General features: G+C 37.6%; 2 protein-coding genes across 3 annotated transcripts in view; both read left to right on the forward strand.

Moving 5' to 3' along the window:
* dph6 (diphthamine biosynthesis 6) overlaps positions 1 to 18,174 on the forward strand; it is a 100,207-nt gene extending 82,033 nt beyond the window's left edge. The window contains exons 14-15 of one of the 2 annotated variants that reach the window (XM_084097317.1): positions 8,970 to 9,333; positions 16,811 to 18,174. In XM_084097317.1, the coding sequence (XP_083953443.1) occupies positions 8,970 to 9,333; positions 16,811 to 17,307 (861 nt within the window). In that variant the 3' untranslated portion in view covers positions 17,308 to 18,174. Of the gene's footprint in view, positions 1 to 8,969; positions 9,334 to 9,546; positions 9,716 to 16,810 lie in introns of those variants that run through there. The other variant, XM_084097318.1, reaches the window with a different exon arrangement.
* A 4,121-nt stretch (positions 18,175 to 22,295) lies between these two features.
* The window catches only part of nek9 (NIMA related kinase 9), a 33,508-nt gene continuing 32,247 nt past the window's right edge, over positions 22,296 to 23,556 (forward strand). The window contains exon 1 of the mRNA XM_084096705.1: positions 22,296 to 22,740. Coding sequence (XP_083952831.1) covers positions 22,555 to 22,740 — 186 coding nt within the window. The 5' untranslated portion in view covers positions 22,296 to 22,554. The remainder of the gene's footprint in view (positions 22,741 to 23,556) is intronic.

A 23,556-nucleotide genomic window follows, 5' to 3' on the forward strand; every position in this document is an offset into this window, starting at 1 on the left:
ACATATTATACCCAGATATTCCTCATACAGTGACTACCAGTGACATTTATCAATATTTGGGATCAAAACTTGTTCAGACACTTTGAGCTGATCATGTTTTCTGAAGTGTTTTGTCTTTAATTGCTAATGCTCTTTTTACACACAGACTGAACAAAATGAAGCATTGCTTGGTGATTGGTTGAGCTAAACTGGTATTATCTAATTGTGTAGTTAAATTTAACAGCTGACAGATATTCAACATAATTCATGTGTGAGACAGTCTAACAGAAGGACGGACAAAACCAGTCAAATATCAGCTGAGTTCATAACTCTGAGTTCTGCTCATATTTATTACCATTTTCTAAACTATAGTGAATAAACTGAGATAAAGTGAGAAATGTTGATGGTGTCTGAATAAATGTTGGTTTGACTGTGTGTAAATTTCATCATTCATTCCGTGGGAATCGAACCCATGACGTTGGCATTGCTAGTATCATGATCTGTTTGAGCTGCACATATATTATATTTCACTAGGCTTGTTTTCATTATGTTTTCATTATCTATGCATGCAGACTAAGTCAAGTTTATATTTCTATATATATATATCGCTTTTCACAATGCACGCGGTTTTAAAGCAATTTTACAGTGAGTCTATAATGCCTCAGTGCTTTACTGTTGAGCGATGTGTCTATAATGATGAAATTAGTGAATCTCTGGATTTAGATTAGATATATTGTATTTATAGGTTGTATTGATCTATGCAGTGATTTAAATCAATCACTGAATAGTGATATTTATATATATATTTTTTTTTATATATTTTATATATATATTTTGATATATTTTTGTTATAATAATAAATGAAAAATTATATATTTTTTATTTAAAAATTGTTATAATAATTTTTTTTCTCATTGCATTGCGGTCTTTATTGTTTATATTTATTTTTTATTACAATTTTAGTTTAGTATTGTACAGCACAGTGGTCAACTACTGTTGTTTTTATTGTGCTTTATAGATACATTTTGATTTGATTTGATAAATGTTGGTTGTTTCTATATGATATTAAGAGATTTAAATGTCGGTTGGTTTTGTTCTATTAAAGTTCCCCTATTTTTGGTATATTCCCTTTCATGTAGTGTGTAATATAGCTGTTTGTGTAACTAATTTGCATAATGCAGCCTGTGATCTTGATTGGCTGAACAGCGTCTCTTAGCTCCGCCCTCAAACTCTGTAGTTTATCTGAGACTGGAAGAGTTTGGTTCGTGTTGTTCATGTCGAGCAGACGCTGTTTTCTGAGACTGATACGGTAAAACCCACGCCATCGTTACTGTTCGTTTCACTGAGATCAAGAGCTGAGATTCAGATATGATAATGAGTGTTTGCTTTCTGACCAATCACAGCAGAGCAGCTCTCAGAGAGGCGGAGTTTAGAGAGACTGAATCCTCGATCGAAGCGTTTCAGACACTGAGAGGAAAGAGCTGATGCTGTAATGAATATTACGAGTGTTATTTGCAAACCTGTTGTATGAGACCTTAAAAACAAAATCTTTAAAATAGCATACAGAACTTTAAGAGATTTTAATATTGGTTGGTTTTGTTAAAAGTGTAAGGCAAGAGATTCTCAAAAAATATTAAAGAAATTATGATCAGGCTAATGAGCCACTTCGGAAAGTGATGCACATCACAGACTGAAATGAAACACTCACACTCACTGCGAGGGCTGATAATGATGTATCGTTTCTTCTTAACGTCTTGTCACACCTTGTGGGCTTGTCAAATCTGTGGGCCTGAAGGTGTTCCTCAGTCAACGAGTCGACGGTGTTGCCAGATTGGGCGCGTTCCCGGGGTTTAGCGCGATAACCTGTAGCTGGATATTCAAGTGATTGCTAATGCCAAAGTGGCATAAATATACAGTAAGTTGTATCTACAGTAAAGAGTGAGATAGAGTGAGACATGTGTACTTCACAAAAGACGTTCTGTAGTTCTGTCTGAAGTTAAAGTGCAACACAAAGCACATTCTTGTTGTTATATTTATGTTGTCGGATTATCGTACAGTACATATCAATGAATTACACATTTTGGCTGTGGTGTGTGCATTAATGTGTGTGATATATCTTCTAATTACACTGCTTATTCCAATCACTTATACTGGACACTTTTTGCACTTAAATTGGCTTATTCTTGATGCAAAATGATGCATGTGTTTTCCAAGGGTTAAAGTTATCGGTTAATTTCTTTGATTGCCGTTTTGCCATTCCACCTGGACATATTAGTCATATTTCTTTAGGCATTAGGAAAATTCTCTTTAATTTATTGCCCTGTTTTGATCCGTTTTCCTTTTTCCATTTTATGGAAAAACAGTTTGTTTTAAGGAGATAAAAATGGTGCTTATTAACCTTGATTGACACAGCAATAAAATTATATCACCCTAAAATTCACCCTATTTTCTAAATGCATGTTACAGATTTTCCTTTGTTCCTTCCTAATGTTTCCTTAAAGCTACAATATGTAATTGTTTTCGCCGCTAGGGGTCGCTAGCCTCTTACAATAACAAAGGCATATGTTGATGACGCATAAGCAGAATTATGGAACTTGTCGTCATGCTGAAGGATCTAATAATGTTTATGGATGAGTGAATACACTGTTGTGTTTAACATGACTGAGATGTGAAGCAGGGCGCGAGTGCTAACGAGACAGATATCAGCGCCACACGCGAGTCCCGCGGATATAAAGGAACATTTCATTCTACCGAACTAACTTACGCTAGTGCTGAATAATACTCACACAGGACAGTTTATTAGACGGATGAAACTTGTGAGGGAACGCGGCGCTGTTTCACTTGCTCTACACTATCACACTAAACTGTATTTGAGTGTGTTAAAGTTATAATGTTATTCTGTGTGTTAGTTTGTTTGTATGAGACTAGCAGTGAGCTAGATCAACATTAAAATAACACTGATCATATTCTAACATTTCATCATGCTGAGCAGCTACATAACATTGATTCGTTTATGTACATTAGCTCACCTCTACATTTGCGCATCTCTGTCGAGTGGAAGTTAGCCGCGGACACTAGCTCTCGTCATCTCGAAAACAACGCGCTGATTTTGATCCTCGTTTTAGTTCTCCTTTTGTCCCAAAGTCTGCTTGCCATGATCCATAATGTTTTGAACGAAACAACAACAGCGTGAGCGTGTTGCTAGACGTAACGCAGTTGTCCACGTCTGTCGCCATGGTTACTATGGCATAACGAGCGGAAACCAGGGATAACGCGGATATTACGTCATTGACAGGCGACAAGTGAACAGGGACGAGCCATTATTTAAAGGGACACCAGGCAAGTCTGAGTGTTTTTTCTCTACGTAGCTCCCCCTAGTGTCTGGTAGTAAATGCTTTCAAACACTCTGTCGTAAAAACGAGCTGTTGTCCCTCCCCCCTCGCCACGAGCAACGAGCAACCCAGCTGAGCAGAGGAACCGGCTATTTCAAAACCAGTTATGTCTACCGAGGCAAGTAAAGCAATATTTTCTTTCCAACAGATGGCGATTTTTTTTATTTTTTTTATTATTGTGTTGTCATGCATACTATTATTTTTACCGGGAACGAACGATATGAACGAGGCGAACTACTGCTTTGGTGTTTGTTTGTTTTTGGGAGAATGGGCATGAGCATAAATATATATATATATATATATATATATATATATATATATATATATATATATATATATATATATATATATATATCGGAGGCTAATATTTGTCTAAAGTTATATTAGTAAGGTCTATAAGTTAATCTGGTAGAATGACGGTTTACCTTTGCTTGTCTAAGAAAACATCAGAACGTTTTTTCTAGCTCGATATGTGCAACATGTTTATTGCCTATTATCAGACGCGTTGACTTAGTGACATAAAATAAAAGTGTAAGTTACACAAATAAAACCGACAGAGGAACGGCCAAACAACTACAGAAATCAAACGTGTTTGCTAATGACAATGTTAACATCAAAGTTATAGCAGTATCTAGCGTACTAGTAAGCCCGTAACAGACAGCGATCATAATAAAAACCTTTACAGACAATAGCAAACATCCTGAGGTCGCAATTACTTGAAATTTAAATATTAAACACAGTTTATTCCAAAGATACTTACAAGTGCAACAGCAGGATCAGCATCCGTTTTGCAGGCTTCTGTTTCTCTCAGTTCTCCCCATTCTGAAAAAGCCGGTCCGATATTTACTCGAGTCTGACTTGCTCGGTCAGTCTCCCGTTTCCTCTTTCATTGGTCCTCCGAAAAAGATTTCCTAGCTTTCTGCATCTTTTTTACAGCCTCAGCCATAACTCAGTCTATCGTTGCCCTTTGCTTATAGCTAGCCGGTGCTTGAATGGGGGCGTGTACGTGTGCAGTGCCGTCAAGCAATTCGTTACATCGCGAGACCTGATATCACGCGATACTTCCTGACGCCGACCCGCCGGCCCAAAGTTTTTTCCGCTCTCGGGCACCGGGGGGGTGCGAAACCACCACCATTCAACTCGAAATAAGTAATATAACCATTCCACTGACTCCAAAGCTGTTCAGTTAAGGTTAAAAAGTTACCTAGAGCACCTTTAAAATGGGAATTTCTCTGAAATTAAAAATCTTTGGGATCTTTTGGGACATTGTAAGGACACAACTGCAGGAAATATATCACACTGTGCAAGTGATTTTTGGATATTTTATTACAAAAATCTTACATATTGTACCTTTAAGGTGAGACAATACGGGCAAAAACTTTTTTTCATGCATCTGTCAATTTTGAGAATTTGGGCTTTTTGGCTTTCCATAAAGTGTTGTTTTTTTGGGGGTTTTTTTTGTTTTTTTTTAGCTGTCAATCATAGCCCACGCAGTCATTGTTGATATGCTGGAGCACTGTCTATGAGCAGAATGGCGTCTAAGCGATTGTGGTGTTCTTCTGCTCTTGGGTGTAATAAGGAACACAGCATCATTTTGATGTTCCTAAATCCGATCCGCTGAAGACGCAGTGGCTGAGTTTGTTTTCGAAGGGAATATTCCCCACGATCAACGTCAATGCTTTCATGTTTGCGCGAATCATTTCACACACCAGACTGCTTTACAAACGAGGGTCAGTATAAAGCTGGTTTTGCTAAAAGCTGTTCCTGAAAAAAGGATCGGTACCAACTATTCGTGTTCCTGCTGAACCTCCAGAAGAACTGAAGTGAGTGTAACGTTTTATTGACCTTTATATTAATATTTAATTAATCTTTTGCAAATCGCTAGCACGCTTCACAATGAATGCGGCTGTTTACACTCAGGGTACATTACGGCATGTTTTCTATGTACGACGTTCTCAATATAATTCATAATCCAACGTTTATAATGAACACCGCGTTATGGTTATTGTGTTATTGTGTTACGGTGTACGCGCAGAACAGAGGGGCGGGGCTCCACAGAACAGAGGGGCGGGGTCAGCAAAGCTCATTATCATTTAAAGACACATGCACTGAAATGGCGTGCTGAAAACAGAGCTGTTTTTGACCAGGTAAAATTAGTGTTTTCTTACAATACTAATGAGAATTATTAATTAAAGTTTATTACAAACTTTTAATTTAGACCCCAAAGAATCATATTAGCTTGTACAAAAATGGCATTATATGACCCCTTTAAAGGCCGTTTTCTCCAAAAATGAGTTTTTCCTCCTACATTGAGCCAGAATCACATTATTTTAGCAGTTAAAGTTTTGGGCGGGTTTTTCCTGGAGTGGGCGTGTATTGGTGAGATTTTGGGCTGCAAATCACCGTCCCAATCTGGCAGCACTGCTAGTCAAGCGCTGGTGTTCAGTACTAGCGCCTCCATCAGTGGTTTTCAGGGCTGTGTTTCAATCATTCCTCAGCAGGACTTCATGCTGGGCAGCAAATGTAGAGGAACCGGCTGATCATCCGAACCCATCAGCACCCGCTGCGATCCGACTCCACACACTCCCTTATAATGGTGTTTACCATTCGGCTCGCGCTCCCCGCCTCATCCGCCTAGCCTTCACACATGCCTACCTAACTTTTTTGGGTGGTTTTGCCCTGTGAAGCGGATCCAGCGATGCGTTTCAAGCGTCTGGATGTCACGGGTCGGCCTTTAAACCCACTAAACGAGCCCCTCTGGGTCCTTGTTACGGTCCCCGAGGGCCATTAACAGCCTCCCCTTCATCACGGCTCCTCGCGCTGTTAAGTGCTAATCTAACGCGTATTAAAGCGCTCTCGTTAAAGACGTCTGAGTGAACACTTTACACACAGCTACTTAAAGCTTCTATTGTTTACTCGTAGCTGCACTGAAAAGTGGTTTGATGTTGATACACAATCAGGGCTGGTTTAATCTGGATGTAAGTGCAGCGTTGGCCGATCGGGTCACGACGAGGACTCGGCCTGAAAATTGGGAGAAAAGCCTCTCTGATTTATTCGCCGTCTGCTTTTGAGCGAATTTCAAAATAAAGTGTATGTAACCCGTCATTATTCTGCTGTGCTGGAGTGGGATGTGAGTGGATGAAAATTGATCCAGAGAATTGAAAAAGGGGGTTAAGTGTTTTTGCCCTTATCGACGGCACAGCAGAGCGGCTGTTGTATGAAACACTCGTTTGTCCCCCATTAGCAGATGAGACGGTGTTATTTGAGGCCCGCATTGTGCTGAACACAACACAAAGATGCTCGAGAGGCGATAATGGCTCGGCGAAGAATAAAGATTTTAACTCTGCGGATCATTTAAAGCCATCTCAAACGCTCGTGGTGAAATGGTGTAAAACCACCCGTGCGTGTCTGGAATCAATCGTGCCGTGTGTGTCTTTGTTGTAGTTCATCTCTGCGCTCGTGTGTGTTTATTTAATAACATTAACAAAGTTGGACAACACTTTACAATAAGCTTCATTAGTTAACTACCCTAGTTAACGTGAACTAAGAATGAACAATTCTTCTTCGGCATTTATTAATCTTAGTTAATATTAAATTCAACATTTACTAATACGTTATTAAAATCAAAGGCTGTATTAGTGAACATTAGTTAATGCACTGTGAACTAACATGAACAAACAATGAACAGCTGGATTTTTATTAACTAACATTAACAAAGATTAATCAATACTGTAGTAAATGTATTGCTCATTGTTAGTTCATGTTAATTAATACATAAACTAATGTTAACTAATGAACCTTATTGTAAAGCGTTACCGCAAAGTTTAATAAACAACACTATGTTACAAATGTTATCTAATATTAACTAATGGAACCATATTGTAAAGTGTTTCCAGCGACTTCAATCCCATTGGATGGAGGAAAGTTTTCCGAACAGACTCGGATCAATTGATACTTTTAACTTTTCCGTGGTTCTCAGAGGCAGAAGTCGTCACAGTTGTGTAAACGTCTGTAGTGCTGAACTGATACAACAAATGACCAGTCATGTGACCAGCGACCACTGAACATCAGCTTTTGACATTATTCCTGGCTGGAAATACGGGGATATTAGTTCTTCTCGTGTCGTTTCAGGAAGATCCTGCAAAAATATAACAGCGGCTTCTTAACCACCTTAAAAGGCATACACAGCCCTACACAGACAGCACTCATCATATACACTGATGTGAAGCACACAAGACTCAATGGAGTTTAACTTTAAAATGTTGTCAATGAACCTAATGAAGCATAAAAATACACAACACACACACACTCAATTTCTAGTTGGATTAAGCTATTTTTGTTGATACTGTCAGATGAGATCAGATGAGAATTTGAAAGATATTTAGCTGATTAATGACACTGTTGTCTTCTCTAGAAGTCAGTTTCAGTTAGTCTCATATTTGATGAAGTTTCCATCATCGGTTCTGTGAAGCTGCTTTGAAACAAGCTTTACTGTATAAAGAGCTGTAGAAATAAAGTTGACCTTACATTGAATCAAATATATTTATAATCCTTAGACTAAATTTATAGTCTCTGCAGTTTATTGGGATTGTTTTGTGTCTTTTACGGGGGGTTTTTTATGGGAAAAAAGTTTTTCGTAAAAAAACGTAAAAGAGACACAAAACAATGGATGATAATTTTTTTCTTTTACGTTTTTTACAAAAAAAAAGTATTTTCGTAAAAAAACGTAAAAGACACACAAAACAATCCCAATAAACTCCAGAGACTTATGGATTATAAATATTTGATTCAATGTAAGGTCAACTTTATTTCTACAGCTCTTTATACAGTACAGATTGTTTCAAAGCAGCTTCACTGAACCACTTTTACGAATTTTACGTTTATTATGAAAAATGTGCAAAAATACTATTTTCAATTTTTATATGAAATATATATTTTTAAAAACATGTTTTACTCTAAAACTGTGAGAAAACCAAAGCCATACATCTAAACAAGTTGTGTTCAAAATTTGAGCGTGATATCTAAAAAATATTTGCTTTCAGTGAGATGTTGTTCGGCTGCAGTACCAAACGCTTCCACTAGAGGAAGTTCGTCTCATTCATTTCCAATGCGCTCATTTTTGACCGAGACGAGCTCAAGTGTGACTATTTTTTTCAGGACCATTTAACCTGTTCGAATCATGTCCATGAATTTTTTTGTGTGTGTGTGTTCACACAGCAAGTGCCAAAACCTTTACCAAGTTTCGTACCATTCCAATGAAGAAAAAAATTCCACAAAAAACAAATGCCCAAAATGAGCGAAGAGCACCAGAGGGTTAAAATTGGATTAAACTATTATTATTGAAACTGCACTGACTCTAGATGAGAATTTGAAAGATATTTAGCTGATTAATGACACCATAGTCTTCTGCAGAACTCAATTTGAATGAGTCTCATATCTGATGAAATCTGCATCATTGGTTCTGCTTATCACGGTGAAGCTGCTTTGAAACAATCTGTACTGTATAAAGAGCTGTAGAAATAAACCTGACCGGACATTGAATGAAATATATTTATAATCCATAAGAGTTTATTGGGGTTGTTGTGTGTGTGTCCACAGGAGGACAGTGATGGTGTGGAGGTCAGTGTCGTGGTCGTTCAGTCGTTACCCAGAGGAGCCGCGGTGGAGCTCCATGTGATCGCAGTGCAGGACCGTCCCGCAGACCGAGCGTCCCATCGCAGCGTCTCACGGGTCCCGGGCGGCTCCGTCGAGTGCCGGCTGCTTCAGTCCAGCTGCGGTCGATACGCCTCCCTGTCTCTGAGCCTGAGTTCCAGCGACGCACACACACCAGCGGCCCAGACGCTCACGGACGCACTGCTTTCCTCGTACCGAAACGCTGTTCAGAAGACGGAGAATCTTTCGGCACTGTGTGCCAGAGTTTTCTATAAGAGCCACGACATGTTCGTCACAGAGATCGCCACAGGTACGGCTCATCTCCATAACTATTTTGATTGTTAAAAAACTGTGTACAACTTTAGTCTTGCGGGTCAAATTCACCTGTATGGGTTTCCATGCAATTTGCAAAAATCAACCCTCTGAAAAACACTAAAGATTGTACATTATCTGCACTTACTGTAAGTACTGTACTTTCTCTTGCTTTTTGCTATGTCTGTTTCTCAAACCCGTGTAAGGGCAGAATGAGTTTCTCACCCGTCTGCTCAGTGCTGCAACAGTCTAGGAATTAAGATCCCACAAAAACTACCAATCAAAAACATCCACTGACAGAATTTGTGACTGTGAAACTCAAACAGCGAATTCTCCTCGGATGATTAAGAAGATGAGTCTTCCATTTGGCATCTTAAAGGGTTAGTTCTTCTAATTAAAAAATTGACATTATTTACTCACCCTTTGTTCCAAACCTCCAAACCTATAAGATTTTCGTACATCTTCGAAACACAAATAAAGATATTTTAAATGAAATCTGAGAGATTTCTGTACCTCCATTGACAGCCCATGCAACTACCTTTTTTTTGCTTCAAAAAGTTCATATAGAGATTGTAAAACTAATCCATAAGAATCAAGCAGTTTAGTCAAACTTTTACACGTTTTACACGGTACGGCTTATCTCCATCGACTCAAACACTGGGTGTAGCTGATCCTCGTGGAGAAGTTCTCTTTTGTTTTGATTATTTTGATTGTTGGGTACAACTTTTGTGTTGCAAGTCAAATTCACCTGTATTGACTTCCATGCAATTTGCAATCAACCCTATGAAAAACACAACAAATTGTACATTATTTGCACTTACTGTAAGTTCGTACAAGGTGCTTGAAGTGCTTGAAGAACTTGAATTTGACTTTTTGAAATTTAAGTTCTGGAAAATCCTTGAAAACAACCATATAAATGAAGAGGTACTTGAAAAGTGAACCTCTTGAAAGTGAGCCTCAAAACACTGCTGCTCGGCAAGCCTGTGCTGGTCCGCACTGTGAAGTCCTGTCTTTAAAAACAGTTCTCCTGCTTGCTTTGGCGTCCATCAAGAGGGTAGGGGAACTGCACACATTTTCGGTCAACGAATCGTACCTGGAATTACTCTCATGTCATTCTGACACCAAGGTTCCTAACACTCCCTTTCGGGACCAGGTGGTGAACCTGCAACCAGAGGAGGCAGACCTAGCTCCGGCTTTTCACTCTGTTACGGAGGCCAGCAGAAGGGGAAGGCTGTCTCCAAGCAGAGGTTGGCCCACTGGATATTGGATGCCATTGTTTTGGCGTACCAATCCCAGGATGCACCATTCCCCCTCGGGTTGCGAGCCCTCTCCACTCAGAGTGTGGCTTCTTCCTGGGCGTTGGCCAAAATTTTAAAAACTTTTAGCCTTTTATGTTCAAACCAGAGTCAGACAATGATGGAGAGACTCAAGAAGAATTTACAGTATTTTGTTGACATGGAAAGCAACAGGACGTTTCTGAATGGTTAGTTGACGAATTTATGTAGCTTATGTGTAGTTATCTTCTAGTCATTGATTAGCATATTCTGTCATGATAATCTATAAATCGTGTTCAGGGGGCGGGGTTTATGTAAATTCTAGGGTTGGTGATGTCACTAACCCGGGAGGAATGTGGTGTAGTCTCTACCAGCCGTTTGTTGTAGTCCTTAAAACACGATTTCTGTAAAATAAAATATCTCCCTTTGCTTTGAACTTTGAGCGTTGTAACTTTGCAGATGTTGTTTATGCTCAAACAGCAACATTACACACTAACTAAAGTTAGAAAAGTCAAATCATAATCAACCACCCCTTTAACCGAACTTCCAAGCGTGCTGCGTAACACGAGAATGAACCTCATTGGCTATTTCAACTTTTATTGCCAAGGAATTATTTTTCATTTTAATCTACTTTAACTTGATGTACTAAAATGTAAATAAATAAATAAATAAAGTAAAAATAAAACCATAAAAAACATATTTGTTACCTAATAATCATTACCTGAAAAAGGCTAGTTGACAAAGACATAAAACCCACAAAATTACTAAAACTTTAACCAAAATTAAAATTAAAATGGAAAACTGATTCAAAAGTAAAACTATATGCTACCATCTAAATAATATACAGTTTTAATACAGTTCTATTCTATTACTGAAAATAATACAGTTTTATTGGATTATTGTTCAGAAGGCATCTTAATATTTTTTAGATTTTACTATCATAGATAATTCGACTGAAGTGAAACTGAAATCTTTTAAATATGTTTTCAGACAGAAACTCCTCCAAATGTCACGCGTCATAATTCATCAGCAGATCATAATCAGACCTGACACGGCTAACTGCGCATCTTCTGTTGTGGAAGTTTCCTCTTCCGAAGCATGCTGTGGTCTTCGGGTCCGTCATGAGCCGACGGTGTAGCATATGTTCAGACACATTTATCGAGCTGTCAGTGTGTTCCTGATGCCCTCAGAGAGAGCCGAGAGCGTCTTCACGGGTCACAGACCAACAATACCACAGCAGATATGAAGACATTTGCCCTCCAACCCTTTCCGTGGGACGGGGCACACGTTCGCTTCACAAAAGCCTGAATCTCCTGTCGTTTCTCCTGATATCCTCTCGTGACAGATGCATGTTTGGCTTCTGGACATTCTGGAAACATGAACTCTTCTGGAAACGTCTCGTCTGACCGGAGATCAGGTTGATGTTGTCCAGTGATCATCGGCTCCTGGTGTCTTTTAGAAACATTGTTCCTCAACATAAATTTACATGCACACAGATGTGCTGATAACTACCAAAAATCTTTTTTTTTTGTGAAACGCTAGTTATACCAGTTTGCATGCAAACCAGTAACCCGCTAACACAAAGAAAACCGCATTTACAAGACTTCCCATTCCTGTATATTCCACTGTGTATTCTAGGGCTGTCAGAATGGCTGAAAAGCTAAATTTCTTATATATTGGCAAAATTCATATTATATTCGAATTCTTTGGGCCAGGGGCGTAGCCAGAATTTTATTTTTGGGGGGGCCCCATCTTAAAATGAGGGGGCAACTAATATATATATATTAGGCGATTATTATCTTTTACATGAAGTACGAGGGCGATTATAAAAAGTGTCAATCATGTCATCTTACTCAGCAAATATATGAAGAGTTTGGTTCCAAAACGCGATAAACGTTAAATATATATATAGCCTATATATATTTATATATATGCTATGTATATAGTTCCCGCAAAAATCTGTTTTGTTTCTGGTCGGTGTTGAAAAGTACATTTTTAATAATGGATGCTGGCGTATGACGTATGACGTAGAGTAGGAAGCGGCGTGACGTAGAACGAACGTGACAGCGCAGCCAGAGAGCAGAGCAAAACAAAACTCAACGTTCGTTCTACGTCACGACGCTTTCCATCTCTGTGAACGCGCCGACCGCCACCGGAAGCCAGTTATTTTAGTTTATAAAGTTTTAAATATGTATATTTTTACGACAAAACCGCACGGATTACCCTCAGAAGGCCTTCGTTTATCCCCCTGGAGCCGGATGGATTATTTTTGAGAAGGATGCATGCACATTTTGCGACTTGAATCTGCTGGACCCCATTGCTTCACATTATAACCACTGAAAGATCTAAGACATTTTCTAAAATAACTGAAAATGTGTTCGTCTGAAAAAAGATTGACATATGCATCTCGAACGGCTTGAGGGTGAGTAAATCATGGCTTAAATATCATTTTTGGGCGAACTATCCCTTTAAGAAGATGAGGCACGCGGGAGGAGGAAAAATCTCGACTGTTGCTTGTTCTCACAGGACAGCATCAAACTTCTGTCACGCTGACACTTTCACCCCAGGGGATCTTTTGAAAAACTTTCAATTGTTTTACTCAAAGTCAACGGAAACCGAGCAGGACCAAGCGATTTTACAGCTGATCGCCGTAAAAAAAAGTTCAGGAGGTATTTCTTAGTGATGGTGATTTAATGTCGGCTATTTTTAGTCCAGTGCCTGTAAGTTATATAAGATTAGTATTGACCGAGTTCAGAGGCTGTCATATGTGGATCAACTTACTTTGTTGTGTATTTCAACAGTTAAAATATGAAAAATAATTTTTATATTGATTCAATGGATTAATTGCATTTTGGGAAAAAAAAGTGTCATGAATTTATTGCATTTTGGGGGGAAACTAATCCTTTATTATATTTTATAATATTTGAAAATCAAAATATGCTATGTGAAAGAAACAAAAAAATAGTGGTTTTAATCTTTCCACTCTCTTGGTAAAGAAAACACATTATTACTCAAATTAATAATGAATTTATCGCGTTTTGAAACCAAACTCTTCATATACAACAGATAGGCTATACAGAAAATGTGTCATCACTGGCTGTGAAGGCTGTTCATCAATTGCAAACAAGTCATTGCGCATTGTGCCGATCTGAGTCGAAGTCTCACCGCTATTCCGGTGAATATTCCTCTCCTCTGATGAAATATGTGCGTTTCTGTCTCCTAGCCGCTTCACTCGCTGTCGTCTTGTAGTAAGCTGAAGCAAACTCAGATGTAGATGGCTTATTTTCCCCTTCTCGCTCATCTTTTCGTGCGTAATATTGTACTTTGCACAACGCTGCCATTCACCGCATGAACTCTCACGTGAAGATGAAAGCATAGGTTACGCACAACACGTCAAATCAAGTTTGAAAACAGCCGCATTTTACCGCGCAGTATTTTGATTGGTCAATCTATCAATTAGACTAACACATCAACAATTTCTCATTTTTATTATTTTATTTTAAGCAATCAGAAATCTGAGGGGGCTGGACATGTAAATGAGGGGGCCTAGGCCCACCCAGGCCCCCTCGTGGCTACGCCACTGCTTTGGGCAATACTTAATGTTACAGGGAAAAAAGTACTGTATTGTCTCCGATGCCCACAAGAGGGCGCAAGCGAGCGCAATAGACAAATATAAACCAAATCAAGCATTACATCTTTTATTGAAATGAAATGAAATGACATTCACTTTTTAAAGTGCATTAATATAATTTCCTTAATGTGCATGCACGGAAAATTAGGTTACAATAGTGTGTTAAACTGTGTTTGTGCATCAGTAACCTGAGAAAACACACTTCAGCACAGCGTAATGAACTACATGAACACACAACAGCAAACTGCCATTCAGAAACACTCACTTCTACTCACCAAATCTACATATAGTTCATCAGACACACCAGAGGCTCAGCTTGATCTGAGCGAGTGCTGAGCGCTCTCTGTTGACAGTGTTTGAGCTGATGAACACACACTCAGATCTGACCGATGTGCAGGTTTGGTCAAGTATGTCTTTGCACGATTTTTGCCACAAACTCAGGAAGCAGGAAGCCTTTTCCCGCCATTAGTAACGCAGCGCTGTATACTGGATGATAAGCCAACAAAAACAAACCGCGCCGGTGACGTCACCATCATGTCTAGCGTCTCTCGACACACCAAAACTTCTAATGCACGGTTTTTGCATTTGAATGTGCAGTTTTTATTTATTTATTTTTTATTCAACGAATATTCAAAATTCAAGTTTTTATTTAACAGCCCTACTGTATTCCATGTATTATGTTGTGATGTTAAATAAAGCATTAACCCTATAAAGCCTGACATTTTAAATTACAGTCAGAAGCGAGTCACGATTCCCAGGGAATGCATGAACTCATATCATGTACATCCTGAATCCAGTTTAAGTTGCATGGAAAAAAGCATCTGCCAAATTGTAAATGTAAAGTGACTTGCCGAACTCGTTGAGCTGGTTTCCACGAGATCCTTACGAAAATTAACCATGGTTTTACTACAAATAAAACCAAAAAAACATTATAGTTAAACAATGGTAACTACAATTGAAATATAATATAATAACCATAGTTAACCATGTAAAACTGTATGTGTTGTAAAACTGTGGCTATACAAATGTTAATCAGTCTGCCAAAAAACTATGGTTACTACACTTTTACTATAATAAAACCATGGTTAATTTTCATAGGCGATGGTCTGATGGTAGTTTCCACTGTTACACACACACACACACACACACACCTTTAGCCTCATGAAAGTCTGACATGAATGGTCCTCTTGAAGGTGACCGTGTCACTAATATAACTTGTTTTCTATGTGATCTGCTGCTGAAAGTCAAACACCACAGGCCTCGATAACACACAGAGTTAATTACTCCACGTGCGATCTTTGACGTGCTGTGTGTGTGTTCTTAATGAAAGAGCCTGATGATTATCAAAAGAGCTTTTACCTTCCAATCTCAGCGTCCCTTCGTTTGTATGACGAACTTGTTCACTTTCATAGTTCACACACTCACACACACTACACACTGACCTCGGCATCCCATCGCTGCGGTGCATCGGTCGAGCTGGAGTTAGAAAGGTCATGAGATTGAGATGAGTCGTGAGTGTTGATCATCTCTTCCTCTTCACTAACAGTTACAGCAGCAAATGAACATCAGAAGGAGTGCTGAAAGATACAGAACAACTTCCTGAGATCAGTCGTGTCTCCTGTAATCCATCGATCAGTGTTTCAGCCCTCAGTAGAACAGCTGGAGAACAATTATGTCACGTTTAACTCAGAAAAGACGTTCAATGACCATAAACTCGATAGTCAGCTGGAAAAATAACTCTAGAGAGCAGCATTTTTATAAATATATGCAGTATATTACACATTCATTATATTTATACTCAACCTGTTTAATGCATGTTTCAATAAATTCATCATAAAAACAAGTGTTTATGACAGCTGCCGTTTAAATCTTTATATTTCAAAAAACAAATTGGAGTAGAAACTTAATGTCATTAAAGTGTCAATATAAAAATGTGCAATTTAAATGTTTATATGAAACTTTTTATTTGAGAAATTATCATTTAATTAAATTGGATTAATTGATTATTTAAAAAAAGTTTATTTTTTTTAAAAGTTAAAAAAAGTTAAGTTTAGTTTCGGCTCATGAAAAGTACGCCGTATTACAGTTTTGAATGAGGAACAGACCGAACTGAATCTGTACGTGTGTGTGTGTGTGTGTGTGTGTGTGTGTGTGTGTGTGTGTTTCCTTGCGTGTGCATTCAAAGTCTGTCCAGAAAGAGTGTGTGTCGCTGGATCAGGTGACGCTATTCATTATTTGACTTTAGTGGACATCAGAAGAGCGTCTGAATCCCTCCTGCGCTTACAAACCTTCCCGATCAATCCCACCGGAGCCTCTACAAGCTGCTAATCTGTTGCAAATGGCTAACTAAAGATTTTCTGCTCCTCTGTGTATTACACGCGCGTGTTTAGTACCGCTCTGACCATATGTCCACACACACACACACACACACACACACACCCGCAAGCTGTCGAGGATCTGAGCAGGTCAATACTTCAGGAATGTGCTGGAAGGGTTGAGCAGAATTGAGCGAGCACTTATGATGACGTGTGTGAAGCGTGGCCTCTGACCTCTGTGTGTTGTGTCCGCAGGGCTGGAGCGGCGTCTGAACGGATCTGGTCCTGATGGTTTTGGTCTTGATGGATCTGGTCCCGATGGATCTGGTCCTGATGGATCTGGTCTCGATGGATCTGGTCCCGCTGGATCTGGTCCTGATGGATCTGGTCCCGCTGGATCTGGTCCTGATGGATCTGGTCCCGATGGATCTGGTCTCGATGGATCTGGTCCTGATGGATCTGGTCTCGATGGATCTGGTCCCGATGGATCTGGTCTCGATGGATCTGGTCTCGATGGATCTGGTCCCGCTGGATCCGGTCTCGATGGATCTGGTCCTGATGGATCTGGTCCTGATGGATCTGGTCTCGATGGATCTGGTCCCGCTGGATCCGGTCTCGATGGATCTGGTCCTGATGGATCTGGTCCCGCTGGATCTGGTCTCGATGGATCTGGTCCCACTGTGGTGCTGGTTCCGGTTGAGGATCTGCCGGGTCGTGTTCTCCTGCTCGTCTCCTGCTGGCTCAGTGTGTAGAGGAGTCAAACCTGCTCAGATCCAGACCTGGAATCAGTGCCGCTCTCATTCATTGCATGAGTGTGTGTTTTTAAAGGGATAGTTCACCCAAAAATGAAAATTAGCCCATGATTTACTCACCCTCAAGTCATCCTAGGTGTATATGACATTCTTCTTTCAGACGAATACAATCAGAGTTATATTAAAAAATGTCCTGGCTCGTCCAAGCTTATAATGGCAGTGAATGGCTGTTTCTGTTCCGAAGTCCATAGAAGTGCATCAGTCCATCATAAAAGTGCATCTATCCATCATAAAAGTGCATCTGTCCATCATAAAAGTGCATCTATCCATGATAAGTTTATCTATCCATCATAAAAGTGCATCTATCCATCATAACAGTGCATCTATTCATCATAAAAGTGCATCTATCCATGATAAAAGTGCATCAGTCCATCATAAAAGTGCATCTATCCATCATAAAAGTGCATCTGTCCATCATAAAAGTGCATCTATCCATGATAAAAGTGCATCTATCCATCATAAAAGTGCATCTATCCATCATAAAAGTGCATCTGTCCATCATAAAAGTGCATCTATCCATGATAAAAGTGCATCTATCATCATAAAAGTGCATCTATCCATCATAAAAGTGCATCTATCCATCATAAAAGTGCATCTGTCCATCATAAAAGTGAATCTATCATCATAAAAGTGCATCTATCATCATAAAAGTGCATCTATCCATCATAAAAGTGCATCAGTCCATCATAAAAGTGCATCAGTCCATCATAAAAGTGCATCTATCCATCATAAAAGTGCATCTATCCATCATAAAAGTGCATCAGTCCATCATAAAAGTGCATCCATCCATCATAAAAGTGCATCTGTCCATCATAAAAGTGAATCTATCATCATAAAAGTGCATCTATCATCATAAAAGTGCATCTGTCCATCATAAAAGTGCATCAGTCCATCATAAAAGTGCATCTATCATCATAAAAGTGCATCTGTCCATCATAAAAGTGCATCTGTCCATCATAAAAGTGCATCTATCCATCATAAAAGTGCATCTGTCCATCATAAAAGTGCATCTGTCCATCATAACAGTGCATCTATTCATCATAAAAGTGCATCTATCCATGATAAAAGTGCATCAGTCCATCATAAAAGTGCATCTATCATCATAAAAGTGCATCTGTCCATCATAAAAGTGCATCTATCCATCATAAAAGTGCATCTGTCCATGATAAAAGTGCATCTATCCATCATAAAAGTGCATCTATCATCATAAAAGTGCATCTATCCATGATAAAAGTGCATCTATCCATCATAAAAGTGCATCTATCATCATAAAAGTGCATCTATCCATCATAAAAGTGCATCTGTCCATGATAAAAGTGCATCAGTCCATCATAAAAGTGCATCTATCCATCATAAAAGTGCATCTGTCCATCATAAAAGTGCATCTATCCATCATAAAAGTGCATCAGTCCATCATAAAAGTGCATCTATCATCATAAAAGTGCATCTGTCCATCATAAAAGTGCATCTGTCCATCATAAAAGTGCATCTATCATCATAAAAGTGCATCTATCATCATAAAAGTGCATCTGTCCATCATAAAAGTGCATCTATCATCATAAAAGTGCATCTATCCATCATAAAAGTGCATCTATCCATCATAAAAGTGCATCTATCCATGATAAAAGTGCATCTATCCATCATAAAAGTGCATCTATCATCATAAAAGTGCATCTATCCATCATAAAAGTGCATCTATCCATCATAAAAGTGCATCAGTCCATCATAAAAGTGCATCTATCATCATAAAAGTGCATCTGTCCATCATAAAAGTGAATCTATCATCATAAAAGTGCATCTATCATCATAAAAGTGCATCTGTCCATCATAAAAGTGCATCTGTCCATCATAAAAGTGCATCTATCATCATAAAAGTGCATCTATCCATCATAAAAGTGCATCTATCCATCATAAAAGTGCATCTGTCCATCATAAAAGTGAATCTATCATCATAAAAGTGCATCTATCATCATAAAAGTTCATCTATCCATCATAAAAGTGCATCTGTCCATCATAAAAGTGCATCTGTCCATCATAAAAGTTAATCTATCCATCATAAAAGTGCATCTGTCCATCATAAAAGTGCATCAGTCCATCATAAAAGTGCATCTATCCATCATAAAAGTGCATCTGTCCATCATAAAAGTGAATCTATCATCATAAAAGTGCATCTGTCCATCATAAAAGTGCATCTGTCCATCATAAAAGTTCATCTATCCATCATAAAAGTGCATCTGTCCATCATAAAAGTGTTTTAAAAGTGCAAAAGTGAATGCAACTTCCAAAAGACATTAAATAATGATCTTCCATTATGCTTATTGTAGGTTCATAATGATCAGTTCCTCAAGGTCGTCTCGTCACGATTCAGTCAAACTCACCGTTTCTTGATGCTTTCATGTAGTTTAAGGCTGGTTGGGGAAATCGGTCCAAAATTTTTCAAAACATTATTTTTTAACAACACAACCTCAGAGTTTAATGGGATCATGTCTTGGATTTTTTAAAGTATTATTTTAGGTTTATTATTTTAATATTATATGTTAGCCTATGCTCCTTGAGGTTCACTTATAATGTTAATAAAGCTTTTTGCACAAAAACAAATATGTTTTTTATATACTATTTTTATATATGAGTGTATGTATATATATATATATATATATATATATATATATATATATATATATATATATATATATATATATATATAAACTACAAATATACATGGAAGAGTGAATCCATGCGGGACTTTAAATGTTCTGGAATAGCGACAGTAAGGGTTAATAATGTATGATCTCGCTTTGGTTCATATTTCAGAACGAGTTTAAAAAGATATTTGGACCTGAAGACAGTTATTTCATATATATATATATATATATATTGTGTGTGGGATTGGGTTTTTCCAATGACACACATGAAGGCCGATCACTGGCAGTCGAGTTCATTACAATATTTCATATAATTTTAATTTTTGGGTTCATTATAAAAAAAATGTATGCTCTAATTGAGTTATGAAGGATGTTTGAAACACATGATGAGGAACAAATTACAGAAGCATTTTTAATGTTACATTTCTTTTATAACTTTAATTTAACTTTCGCCCTTTTCTTCACGTGTGTGTGCGTGTGTGTGTGTGTGTTAGAGTACAGTCAGTATTCAGTGGAGTGTGTCGCCCTCATGTGGAAGCTGTCAATGTTGCTCTCTGAAAATATCACATTAAGCTGCAAGATTATTAAATATTATGAAATAATACTATATAGCCTACTATATATTGATGTAAATCAATAAGATCTTTATAACAGTATAGCAGATTCTTACATAAAATGCATATAAATATCAATATCTGCCAATAATATGTCTTAGTAAGCTGATATTTAAATGCTTAGTTTTATGATCAAATCTGTAGTTTTAAATCATATAATGCAATGCAATATAATGATGATTGAGAGATGAACAAATAAACCTTCCTCAAAAGCCTGATGATCATATTTGATACTCATGATTATGATAATAAATGATGTATGATAATCAAGTAAAGCGAAGCTGCTTCAGTCCAGCTGAAATATTACTAACAATATCAAAGTTATTCTTGCGTTTCCTTGATAAATCAGGGCAGATTTGACACAGAAAGACTCGTGAAGCTCGAGCTGAAGGAGGACGCTTGTACAATTATACTGAAAGACTTTTACTGGATAAAACAGTCTAAACTATCAGTCAGAGACAGACGGACTGAGGAGATCGAGGTTTAACAGATCATGTTGATCATTAGAGGAATTATGAATGTGTGAATCAGAATATGATCCAGCAGGCTTTATAGGATTACTGATATCCTAAAGGTTATTAACTATAACACATCTATAGTTTCAGCTATATTGATTTGCATATGTGTGTCAGCTGTAATGAGTTTGTTGGTCCTGTGTGATCTTGATTGTCTCTGTCAGAAAGTGTGATGTTTGCCTCAGCTCATCAGATCATATTCTGACAGCTCATTTACTCGCTGTAATATGATTGTTTATGAGAAACTCGTCAGCGGTTATGAAGTACAGTAATGCATATGGACAGAGCTGATGTACAGCCGTCGACACAGATCAACACAATATAGAGGACATCGCGTCAAAAACACACTCAAAGAAAGTATTGTTTCAAGATTTACGCATTCCGATTAATAATAAAATTCCATCAAATTGAATAATCCTTACATATTTTTCATTTTACGAATGAAGAATTTTAAATGAGTAAAAAAACAACAACTAGAGGTTAATAAAACATTTTGTATAAATCTTATTGGAAAAAGGACTATTTAGTTTATGTGATTCGTATTCATATATTTTTTTTAAAGAAGGATATAAATTTAAGTTAATATTTTGTACAAAATGTTTTATTAATATATAATAAAATCAATGTAATATTGAAATAAATATGAATGTACATGTACGTAAATATTAAAATACATGAATTAAACTTCAATAACTTTTGAATGCCAGTCATTAAGCAGTATTGTACAATCAAATATGAGTGAGTGCGACTAGAAATCATAGCAGCTCCACGAAATAAATATATAATGAAAGTGTTCTGAAACTGAATTGAGTCATTCATGAGTTCGCATTGAATTGATCACAACCATTACACATGTGATGTTGAAGAAAACTTTGAAACTTTTTTCTTGACGAGTTTGTGAAGCCAACATTTTTATTTTATTATTTTTTAACCAAATTTAATTATTTTATTATTGTTTATCGAAATATTTCAATTAATATTTATTACATTTGTTATAATAATAATAAAAAAATCTATTGATTTTATGCTGGCGCTCTATTTTGAAATAAAAGTCCGTGAGTATCGTGAATTCTGGTCACTTCCGGTTCCTGCATCGCTTGTTGTTTGTCTCCTGTGTCGACTCTCAAAGATTCATTTGATTCGCTTTATAAATATATGTGATTGTTCAAAACAAACAAATGAATCGATTCCCTATCGGAAATGACTCCCAACAGCAACTTTGTCTTGTGTAGTTCAGTTAGGGAAAGAAGAAACGGGGCACGAGGAAAGTAGTTTAATCTAATGCAACTTAAAGACGAAGAAGAGGGTGTGTGTTTACGCGCGAGTTTAGCAGTGCAGATGTGTGTGATTTGAGTGGATCTGTGAGGTGAACTGAAGCAGGCCCAGATTAAACACGCGTTACTGTGAGAGAGTAAGATGTCTCTGGAGGAGTATGAGAGGCATTACGCCTCTTTAAACTCAGAGACTGGATGTGAATCAGTCAGTGGAAGATCGACAACATCTGGAACTTTCGCTGGAGAAGAGGAGAAACTGCATTACATCCCCATTCGAGTGCTGGGAAAGGGCGCCTTTGGGGAAGCGACTCTCTACAGGCGCACTGAGGTCAGCAGCTCTCAATATGAGTGATATTTATTAATATCTATCATCTGCTCCGATTCCGCAGCAATCAAGAGCACACGTCACTCAATTCTGCTCCGATTTGGGAATTCCAGCCACGCCCACTCTGCAGCTGAGGGAGGGGCGATAACACACTTTTTAAATATGACACAATACTGATACTTACATTTTAATGATACTGATACTTTTGTTGCATTTTAACGATATCTATACTTTTGTTGCATTTTGAATGTGTCTACTTTTGTTGCATTTTAACGATATCTAAACTTTTGTTGCATTTTAACGATATCAAAACTTTTTTTGCATTTTAACGATATCTAAACTTTTGTTGCATTTTAACGATATCAAAACTTTTTTTGCATTTTAACGATATCTATACTTTTTTGCATTTTAACGATATCAAAACTTTTGTTGCATTTTAATGATATCAAAACTTTTGTTGCATTTTAATGATATCAAAACTTTTGTTGCATTTTAACAATATCTACACTTTTTTGCATTTTAACGATATCTATAGTTTTGTTGCATTTTAACGATATCTATAGTTTTGTTGCATTTTAACGATATCTATACTTTTGTTGCATTTTAACGATATCTAAACTTTTGTTGCATTTTAACGATATCTATACTTTTGTTGCATTTTAACAATATTCATACTTTTGTTGCATTTTAACGATATCAAAACTTTTGTTGCATTTTAACGATATCTAAACTTTTGTTGCATTTTAACAATATCTACACTTTTTTGCATTTTAACGATATCTATAGTTTTGTTGCATTTTAACGATATCTATACTTTTG

The sequence above is a fragment of the Abramis brama genome, assembly GCF_963993115.1.
Source record: "Abramis brama genome assembly, chromosome: 21".
Classification (NCBI taxonomy): domain Eukaryota; kingdom Metazoa; phylum Chordata; class Actinopteri; order Cypriniformes; family Leuciscidae; genus Abramis; species Abramis brama.